General features: G+C 40.3%; 1 protein-coding gene across 3 annotated transcripts in view; it reads right to left on the minus strand.

Annotated features, from left to right (window-relative positions):
* Window positions 1–2,333, minus strand: part of COG6 (component of oligomeric golgi complex 6) — an 88,706-nt gene extending 86,373 nt beyond the window's left edge. Inside the window, exon 1 of one of the 3 annotated variants that reach the window (XM_036114603.2) lies at window positions 2,128–2,331. In XM_036114603.2, coding sequence (XP_035970496.2) covers window positions 2,128–2,280 — 153 coding nt within the window. In that variant the 5' untranslated portion in view covers window positions 2,281–2,331. Of the gene's footprint in view, window positions 1–2,127 lie in introns of all 3 variants that reach the window. The other 2 variants (XM_078070419.1, XM_078070418.1) reach the window with 2 other exon arrangements.
* Window positions 2,334–10,660: the final 8,327 nt, after the last annotated feature.

The following is a 10,660-nucleotide window of genomic DNA, read 5'->3' on the forward strand; positions in this document are numbered from 1 at the left end:
AAAGCTGTGAGTACAAAGACCCTAAAGCAGCAGAAAGGCCAGTATGACTGAAGCTCTGGGACACTACTAGACGCTTTGGGGAAAGGAGTAATGTAATGTGTTTTAGATGTTAAAAGTTTATTCTAACTTTGTGAGGAGAGCAGATCGGGGGGGAAGGCAAGAAAGGAAGCAGGTAGGAAGAAACTAAAATAACCCAAGCAAAGATTTGATAGTGACTTAGAACAAGAAAGTAGCACTGCAGGTGAAAAGAAGGAGATATTCCAAAACAACTTTTTTCAAGGTAGAGCCGAGAGGATTTGTTAATGGACTGAATGTAAGAAGTGAAAAAAATGACAGGAATCAAAAATTATTTAATACACTTTTTGCTCGTCTGGGTAAGTGATGTTCTTTACTAACAGTAGAAAGCAGAACCAGTTTGGAGAAAAACCAAGAGTCTGGCTATGTTAAGTTTTTATGATGTTGATCAGGTAACTAATTAGAAGTGTCATGTAAGCAACAGACTATACAAATCTGGAGCTCAGTAGAGATGTCAAGAACAGGGTTATAAATTTGAGAATCATCACCCTTTTTGTTATTTAAAACCATGAAAGTGAGAGTTCTCCTACAGAGAGAATATGCATAGAGGAGAGAAGGGAGAAGACCAAGCCCAGAATATCTAACTCCAAATATAAATTCCTACACCTGAACTAACATATATTGTAATGGGCTTACCCTTCTATGTTTCAGTTAAAACGTTATTTTGCAATATTGGCTGGACTGACAAAAATAGTAAAGCTATTTAAATTCAATTTAATATTTAAGAAAACACTACAAAGATTTATGTACAAAAAAAAGAAAAACCATAAAATGAAACCATTTCTTTTGACTATAACCTTGAAATGTCCTAGGCCTGGCTCAAGGAAGTAGTCCGAAAGCGATGAATGAACAAAATCACATAGACAGCTGCAAATTACAGCTCCACCGGTTATTGGTTACATGATTTAACCTTGTTACACTCTTTCAATACGTTATTTTTCTCTTGAGTAAAAAGGAGATAATGTTATCTACATCACAGCAGCTGTATTAAATGAGATAATAGGTGTCAGTATTAGACACATTAAACAATAAGCTGTATGATAAAATTAACATTTAATAAGAAATGGTAAGTGCTGGGCACTCTGCTGAGCACTTAAGATTCTCTTGTCAATTGAATCCTCACAACAACCCTGAGAAAGTTACCAGCAGTATTCTCAACTTAGAAATGATGAAAAATAAGCTTAGAGAAATTAAGGGGCTTACTCAAATCATAATGCTTCAGTTTGATGGTTATATCTAATAAATAGGTGGCCCCAGAGCCCGTCTTACTATATTAGGTTATTTTTTTACACACAAATTCTTATTGACAGCTTATTTTCGGTTACCTACAAATTTATCTATAAAGTTCTCTCACTTCTACATATATTTTTTCTTTATGGCATGACCAATTGACCTAAAGACTCAATGATACAGAAGAGACAACCAGCTACGACAGAAGCTGGATGGATGAGTTTCAGGAGGTACTTGGGAGAGGATGTGGACGGTTTATCTTGTGAAGAAACACAGCATGAGCCCACATATCACAGGCGGAGCTTAGCTAACAACAAAAACTAGTAGTACATAGTATTTCATCTGAGCCCTGAGCAAGCAGTTCTTCCGCGCTGCAAATTATTTCAGTCGTTCTCACCCGTCAGTGGAAATGCTCAATTATGCCTACCCCGGTTCTCCAGTTCCTCCTCACCCCCATTGACGTTGCCTAGTCTTGTAATTTACTCTTGCATGGGTTTCTAATCCTGCCCTGGGTTCTCCTCTCCCCCTGTTCGGACCCCCGAACACCTCCCGGGTAGGAGACTCCACCGTTTGCCTCCCGGAGCGAGAGCCTTCCAGGAACAGGTTTTCCAAATGGGGGGGACACCCAAGACACCTCTTCGCTTTTCCAGGGACTCCTCGGCCTCCCCCTTCTTACCGGTCCCACGTCGGATCCCGCGGGTCTGCGGTCCCCTCCACGGAGGGACGAAGGGATGAGGGAGTGGGTGCCGAACAGACGCCGCCCCCGGCCAGCCTCAGCTCGGCGGGCGACGCGGGACCCCGGGCCCTGCCAGCTCTGGTTACCTTGTCGTTGTCCAGCCGCGTCTCCAGGATCTTATTCAGCTTCCGCGACAGCGGGTTGCTGGTCTGCGCCGGGACCCCGCCTGCCCCATTGCTGAGGCCGTTGGCAGCCCCGGACGCGGGTACCGCCACTACCTCCCCGCCGCCCTCGGCCATAGTGTCGCAGGCCCCGCCCCCAACTCCGTGGCGGCCACCTCAGCCTTAGGCTGGGACGCACGCCAGCTGCGCGACTACTGCGCATGTGCACGGTCTGCCGCGCATGCGCCCCGGGTCGCGGAAGGCTCTGTGCGCACTGCCTAGCTCAGCCGGGCTGCTGGAAGGGCGGGGCGGTTAGAGAACTTAGGGCTAAGCGGGTGGATCCTTAGGGTGGGAAGGGGAGACTGGTGGGAGGTTTCTCAAAATGGTCTGAAATTTAAATTATGTTTAAAGTTTGGGTATTAAGATTTATGGGATTAAAAGGATTTCGGAATCCTGAATCTATGAAAGTCTAAGCTAAGCATGAGTAACACACTGACACCTGTTCCTGGCATATAAATTCAGTAAAAGTTAGTTCTACAGTAATTAAATCCACTTTACCTGAATTCTCTTGTTTTTTAAGTATTTATTGAAGCATATTACATGCTAGGTACTCAGGTAGGTATTGGGGGATCTACATTATATGTCTGAGAAAAAGGAGTTAAATGTTAACAAGATTGTGATGAGCGCTCGGAGGGTGCTGAAATGCAGTGAAAGAGAATAGTGGAAGGAGGGTCCTACTTTACCCAGGAAGGTCTGGTAAGGAGTTGACATTTAACCTGAGCTTTGAAGGAAAATCTGAAACATAGGGTGAAATCATTCCCAGGTAGGAGAAAGTGTAAATGCAAAGGTCCAAAGACAAGAAGAAACTTGGGTGTTCCACGAATTGGCCAAAGCCAGTGTAGTTGTAGAGTAACAGATGAGGAAGTGAGTAAGAAGATGAAAAATAAATTCTCAGGAGGGTCTAGATAACAAATATGGTTATTTTTAAATTTCTTCTCTCACTTTTTAAAATTTGGATCAGAGTAAAATATCTGAACTTCTTGTTTAGTATTTTTCTGAAACACTAACCATTTAGCTTTGGTCCTTAATCTGCCTTATGCCATATGTGTATGTATAGATAGACACATATACATATATGTGTGTGTGTGTGTGTGTGTATTACATATATATACCTGGCAAAATCACTTATCCCAATTCTGGCAAATAAAGAAGAAATGGCTCAATTAGCAAAAAGAAAAGACCCTAAAGGCCCTGTGAATTCAATAAATGTTGAAGATAATTTTAAAGTGCTACTGAGGGAAAATAAAGAGGAGGGAGGGAGGGGAGCAAGAGAAAGAGAAACTGGAAACAATCAGTGTCCATCAGTAAAGTACTGAATAAATAAATTATGGTCTGTTCACTCAGTACTATGCTATGCAGTTTATCTGCTGTGAAGGAAATTTAAATGCTAATGTGGAAATAATTCCAAAATATAATATGTGAAAAAAGCAAGGTGCATTATAGTGCATATAGTGCATATGATCCCTTGTAGATACATGTAAATTTAAGCTTTTTCGTTTTTTTCAGGATGGCATTCCTGTGAAAGGGAGGCTTTCACTTTTTATTTTGTACCTTTCCAAATGGATTGAAAATTTCTAATCTTACCCATGTGCTACTGAATATATTAACAGAGATTATTCAGGTAGAGTAATATGGCCTAATTTTCTTTGCTCACTTGTACTTCTCTGAATTTGCAATTGTAAAAAAAAGAAACAAAATCATTTGAAAATTAGAATAATATGTGGTAGTATGGGGATGGAAATTATTGTACAGTTTAAACATTCAAAGCCATTTGTATGTTTTTTAATGTTTACTTAATTATCATATGTTCTATAAGGCTAACTATAAATTATAAGTTAAGTGCTTAAAATCAGTATTTTTCCAAAGTTAAAGTAAATATTTGGGTGAGCCTCATCAGAAACCTGTTATATATGTATATACATAAAATTAAACATAAAGGTTTTCTTTTCGTGAAAATGTGAAAGATAAGTTCATATATTGAGCTCTTTAATATACTAGAGCACTAAAAGAATGAAAAAACAGGCTCTGATTTAAATATTTTAATTTCATGGGAAAATAAATACATGCATGTTGAAGAGTGAAGGAGTCTCACGTCCCTACAGAGGAACCATGCTGTAGAGTAAAACATGGAGATTCTTACCTTCCAAGTCATGGTTGAAATGAGGACCTCCCCAAAATCCCCCTCTTCTCCTTTGGATGGTTATTTAAGCTTTCTTGCTCTTTGGCTTCTGAAATAAGTAGAAGTCACGTAATAGTGGTCACTGTGGCTTCATCAAAATGTATGATTTATTAAGCCACATCTGGTGAGTGGTAGAATTTTCAACCCTCTCTACTTTTCACTGCATTAATAGCAATAGCTCCTATTCCTTAGCATTCAAATGTATTGATAATCAGGCTCAATGCTAGATCTTTTTAATATGCTGTTCTTATCTTGATAACAACCCTGCAGCATAAGGATCATTACCATGTTATCATGTAACTAGTACTCTGTTATTGATGAGTAATCCAAGACTAAGAATCTTTGTTCATGGGCCCAAGTGAACAAACTTTGTGGGTAGTTAGGAAGAAGGATGACTGACATCCAGAATCATTTTGTTCATCTGATTATTAAGAACTTCCATTGCAGGGGCGCCCGGGTGGCTCAGCCGTTAAGCGTCTGCCTTCGGCTCAAGTCATGATTCCAGGGTCCTGGGATCTAGCCCCACATTGGGCTCCCTGCTCAGCAGGAAGCCTGCTTCTCCCTCTCCACTCCCCCTGCTTGTGTTCCTGCTCTCGCTATCTCTTTCTGTCAAATAAATAAATAAAATCTTAAAAAAAAAAAAAAAGAACTTCCATTGCAATGGAGGCCACATGGTCCTCCAAAGCCTTGCCATTAGTAGGCGTATTATTCCAGAGTGGCCACAGGTGATAATTTGATTAACTTATTTAGTCATTGCAAGCCATAAGCTGCCCAAATCCCATCCCTTAATATTAGCCAGTTTTATTATTTCAGCACCAATTAGACCAGATAGAAAATACTTGATTTTCCCATCTTTTCCTTAGGGATTAGTTGCTATTGGACAAACCAAATAATCCTGAAAGCTGGAGAACCAAGCTCAGGAAATAGGCAGAAGCAGAGGGAAGCCATGTAGCCAGAACTATGGCTGAAATTACTCCACGACCAATTTGTTGAAGATGTCACTAGCCCCCAAGCTGAACCCTAGATTCTTTGGTTGATTCCGTACGTTGCACCCACCACTGGCCATATTGACACTGCTGTCATTGGAAATAGCTGTGCCACAGACCCACCTCTGGGAAAAATTCTCCACAGTGCCAGTTCCTTTGTGTCCTTGGATTGTGTTTCTATGTTTGTGTGTCTGATTAGTTGAACCTAAAGCATGTGCCCATGCTCTAGTTTCTGGAAAAGCTGAGAAATCGAGTATGAGAGTTTTAGCTTTCATTTTTAGTTAAATCAGTTTCTCTGTGGAAGTCCTCCTACTCCTAGTGTGTTCTGTCTTTGCTGCGTATTTCTCTCAGGGACTTTGAAGTAATGATCCCACGTTTCCTATGCATCTTTAATAAGGACTTCCTAACCCTTTCTTCATACCTCTTATTATTTTTTTTAAGATTTTATTTATTTATTTGGGACAGAGAGAGAGAGAGAGGGAGAGAGAGAACATACAAATGGTGAATGGTGGTGGGGAGGCAGAGGGAGAGGGAAAAGCAGATTCCCTGCTGAGCAGGGAGCCCGAGGCGGAACTCGGTCCCAGGACCCTGAGATCATGACCTGAGCTGAAGGCAGACGCTTAACCGACTGAGCCACCAGGCGCCCCATTCATACCTCTAATTATTTGCCTTTACTGCTCAGTCCTCACTCTTTAGGCATTGAGGCTTCTCACATTGAAATATATCCTGATTTCTCTGTTCTCTTTGATACTCCGTGAATTTTGAAAGCTGCCTCAAGTTTCTCATTTTCTTTTTTATTCAGGCATATGTCCTGCTGTAGTTCTCATCCTTCCATTTGTCTTTAAAATTCTCTGGAACCTTAGCAATCATGAGTGTAACGATCTCACACCTTTGTAGCAATACAATGATTTCAAATCTTCTTCAAATAAAATTGGCAGGGTGGATAACTGTGTGTGGCTGATCTGACTGAAGCATGGGTCAGGCCTCCTGCCCTTTCTCCACTAAGTATAGCCCCTTCTTCATCTGTACAGCCTACTCTAGGCTCCTGGATCACTTGGAGTTTGGGGTTGCAAAGTAACTGACAGGGTAACTTATTAGAAGGATCTGAAGGCTCAAAGGACTGAAAGGAAGGCTGAAAACTCAACTGGGAACCAGCAGGAATAGATTTCAGTGGCTAGAACCACTTGGTGTTTAGGACACTCCTGCTGGTTCTGTTTTGTGTGTGTGTGTGTGTGTGTGTGTGTGTGTGTGTGTTCATTTTTTTTGTTTTTAATTTTGCCTCAGCTCAACATTAAAAGTCCTGAAGCAAGTCCACTTTGGCCATATGCCCATCCATTGGTCAGGACATCATGATTTACAATCCCAACCCAATAGTACACAACACCAGAAAGGTAATTCTGGCCAACCTAACAGCTATAAATTTGTGGTCTGGGTGACAGATAAGGAAGGAATCTATATAAGAAAGGTGCAAAAGCAACAACATAGTAAAGATATTAGTTATAACCACAGCACAGGGGAGAGGTGGGCACTGTCCTGCAGATTTCATTAACTTTGAGCTGACAGCAGAAGTTAATTGCAACTGAGTGGGGTAAGAGCTATAATTAGGCAATTATATTTAGGAAGGAGTTATAGTAAGAGTTGTATCAGAAATTAGAGTAAAAATAAAATGGCTAAGAATAGCCAGATGAAACCATTTGTGAGAAAATGCAAGGATTTGAAAAACCTCCTTTCTATATGAACAGGTTTGGTATATTAACAGGCAGCTCAGGAAGTTATTCTGGAAATGACCACTAGGTTCCAAGTCCCTGTCCAGAATCTCTGATCACCATCTGAAATTTTTTGAATAAAGAGATGATAAAAGACTTAGCAACTCCAGGAAGATGTAAATATAACCAGAGAAAAGAGAATGATAAAATCAAATCCTTGGAATCGCTATATCTATACCAAATTTAAAAGGTTAAGTGCAAATCTAGGTGACCACAGCTGCAGAAAATAAATGAAAAAGAAAATGGGAAATTTGAGCAGTATATAATCATCTAAAAAATGTGTGTTGCCTTCTTTTTAAATCTGATATATTAAATCTGACATATTAAACATAACTTTAAAGTGTTTTTGTGATTTTAAATTTAATAGATACAATATTTGATAAATTTTTAACAGTATTTATAAGTTTAAATAAATCTGAATCATCAAATCTTTATTATTAGGTGTAAAAGTATCATTTAAGAACTTAAGGAAATTTTGTATGTTAGATTTGTAATTCCACTTATCTGTTTAAAGTACTTTAGAAAACCAGATATATTAAATATTTTAAGTTGAAAAGTTTCAGATAATTAAAACAATCACATTTACAAGGACCTTAAATTATTTAGGAGAACATACAATTTGCATGACTTTACTGTGAAATGTTTAACATAATATATGACTTAAATTTGTAAGTTGTATTTAAGTGCTTGGGGAAATTTGATATCTTACATCCAGAAACTAATTGAGCATTAATTAGCAATCACTAGATTTATAAGAGGATTTACTTTATATATAAGTTGTATCTACAACTACAAAATTTTATTATGTTGACTATTAATGAAAATGAATGCAGATGTAAGGATTTCTTTCTGCATACAAAAGCTATCCATATACATTTAAACAAACAAAAAAAAACCCTCAATTATCAAAAGATAATTCTCCAAAACAATTGATGTATTTTCACCGCAGGAAGGGAGAATGGTGCTTGATGGCCCACAAGTTACAGAAGTCTCCCACGCCGCTGCCCCTGATGTAGAAATGTCAGACCTTAGGCCTCCGTGGAGCCCATTCGAAAACCGCTACTGAAGTGGGAGATCCTCTGGTATGGGCGTCAGAAAACCCAGCTTGAGTCTCACCTTGCCACTGTATGACCTTGGGCAGCCACATTTTGCCTGCAAGTCTTAGTCTCACCTGCAAACTACGGCAGCCACCACCCGACTTACTGAGTAAGAAGGATCTGATGATATAAAATGTGTGCAAGGTATAATATATAATCTGTAAAGTGACACACACTTGCCAAGTTTATTCTGAGCGATTGCACACCACCATCAGTGGAACTAAACAATAATCTTTCATTTTTGCCCATCTCATGCAACGGTTTCACATTTTCAGGCAAAGCACATTTAGTTTCACACATCTCCTATCCTCTTTCAGCTTCAAGTTTCATCTGGCACACACATAAATACACGCTTTAATAGTAAGGTATAAACAGGGGCGCCTGGGTGGCTCAGTTGGTTTAAGCGTCTGCCTTCAGCTCAGGTCATGATCCCAGGGTCCTGGGATCAAGCCCTGCATCGGGCTCCCTGCTTGGCGGGAAGCCTGCTTCTCCCTCTCCCCCTGTTTGTGCTCTCTCTCTCTCCCTCACTATTTCTCTCTCAAATAAATAAATAAAATCTTTAAAAAAAAATAGTAAGCTGTCAAACTCAACACCCCAAAAACAAATAATCAAGTCAAAAAATGGGCAGAAGACATGAAAAGACACTTCTCTGAAGAAGACATACAAATGGCTAATAGACACATGAAAAAATGTTCATCATCATTAGCCATCAGGGAAATTCAAATCAAAACCACACTGAGATACCACCTTACACCAGTTAGAATGGCAAAAATGGACAGGGAAAGAAATAACAAATGTTGGAGAGGTTGTGGAGAAAGGGGAACCCTCTTACATTGTTGGTGGGAATGCAAATTGGTACAGCCACTTTGGAAAACAGTGTGGAGGTGCCTCAAAAATTTAAAAATAGAGCTACCCTATGACCCAGCAATTGCACTCCTGGGTATTTACCCCAAAGACACAGATGTAGTGAAAAGAAGGGCCATATGCACCCCAATGTTCATAGCAGCAATGTCCGCAATAGCCAAACTGTGGAAAGAGCCGAGATGCCCTTCAACAGATGAATGGATAAAGAAGATGTGGTCCATATATACAATGGAATATTGCTCAGCCATCAGAAAGGATGAATACCCAACTTTTACATCAACATGGATGGGACTGGAGGAGATTATGCTAAGTGAAATAAGTCAAGCAGAGAAAGTCAATTATATGGTTTCACTTATTTGTGGAACATAAGGAATAGCGTGGAGGACATCAGGAGAAGGAAGGGAAAAATGAAGTGGGGGGAATCGGAGGGAGAGATGAACCATGAAAGACTATGGACTCTGAGAAACAAACAGGGTTTTAGAGGGGAGGGGGGAGGGGGGATTGGTTAGCCCGGTGACGGGTATTAAGGAGGGCACGTACTGCATGGAGCACTGGGTGTTATACGAAAACAATGGATAGGGGCGCCTGGGTGGCTCAGTCGTTAAGCGTCTGCCTTCGGCTCAGGTCATGATCCCAGGGTCCTGGGATCGAGCCCCGCATCGGGCTCCCTGCTCGGCCAGGAGCCTGCTTCTCCCTCTCCCACTCCACCTGCTTGTGTTCCCTCTCTAGCTGTCTCTCTCTCTCTCTGTCAAATAAATAAAATAAAATCTTAAAAAAAAAAAAAAAAAAGAAAACAATGGATCGTGGAACACCACATCAAAAACTAATGGTGTATTGTGTGGTGACTAACATAACATAATAAAATTTTAAAAATTTTTAAAAAAAATAGTAAGCCATAAGCATCCATGTACTTTCTGGAGCTCTGCTTGTGGCCTCTTTCCCTATATGGATGCATGTATTCTCCAGAAGAAAGCTTCTATTCCCATGATCCTCATCTGCAGGGGTGCCAGCTAGCCTCTCTCATTTAACACTGACCACATTTAATTACTGGATAGCAATGTCTCCAATTTAAATAGCCACAGTTAAAATTTTCATTGTTCAACTTCCGTGCTGCAGCTTTAGGATATAAACTATATTTTTTCCCTTCATTTTATTTGCCTCCTCCTGTTGCCGTTCTGCGTAGACCTGACAGCCTTCCAAGTTTCATTGATTGCTATTGATTTTCTTTTCAGAATAGATGAGCCCATGCCCTCTTAGCAGAATTCAGCTGTCCACCTGTCACAGGGATTCTGATTTCTGTTGAAATCCTTCTGCTTGAGCTTCCCACATACCTGCGCCATGCCTTGGCCACTCTGTCCCCTCTGCCTAGAACACATTCCTTTCTTCCCTTGGCTACCAGCACGTAATCATACTTTTACTTTTCTCCAGAGTCTCATCTTCCAAAAATGTTCCCAGCCAGCCCAGGTGGCCCTTCCATGTGCTTGCAAATCCCCCTACAGATGGTTCTGTAATTGCACATCTCCCATTATACATCATTATCGATACATTTTTATTATTCCCACTAAT

The sequence above is a fragment of the Halichoerus grypus genome, chromosome 4 (assembly GCF_964656455.1).
Source record: "Halichoerus grypus chromosome 4, mHalGry1.hap1.1, whole genome shotgun sequence".
Taxonomy (NCBI): domain Eukaryota; kingdom Metazoa; phylum Chordata; class Mammalia; order Carnivora; family Phocidae; genus Halichoerus; species Halichoerus grypus.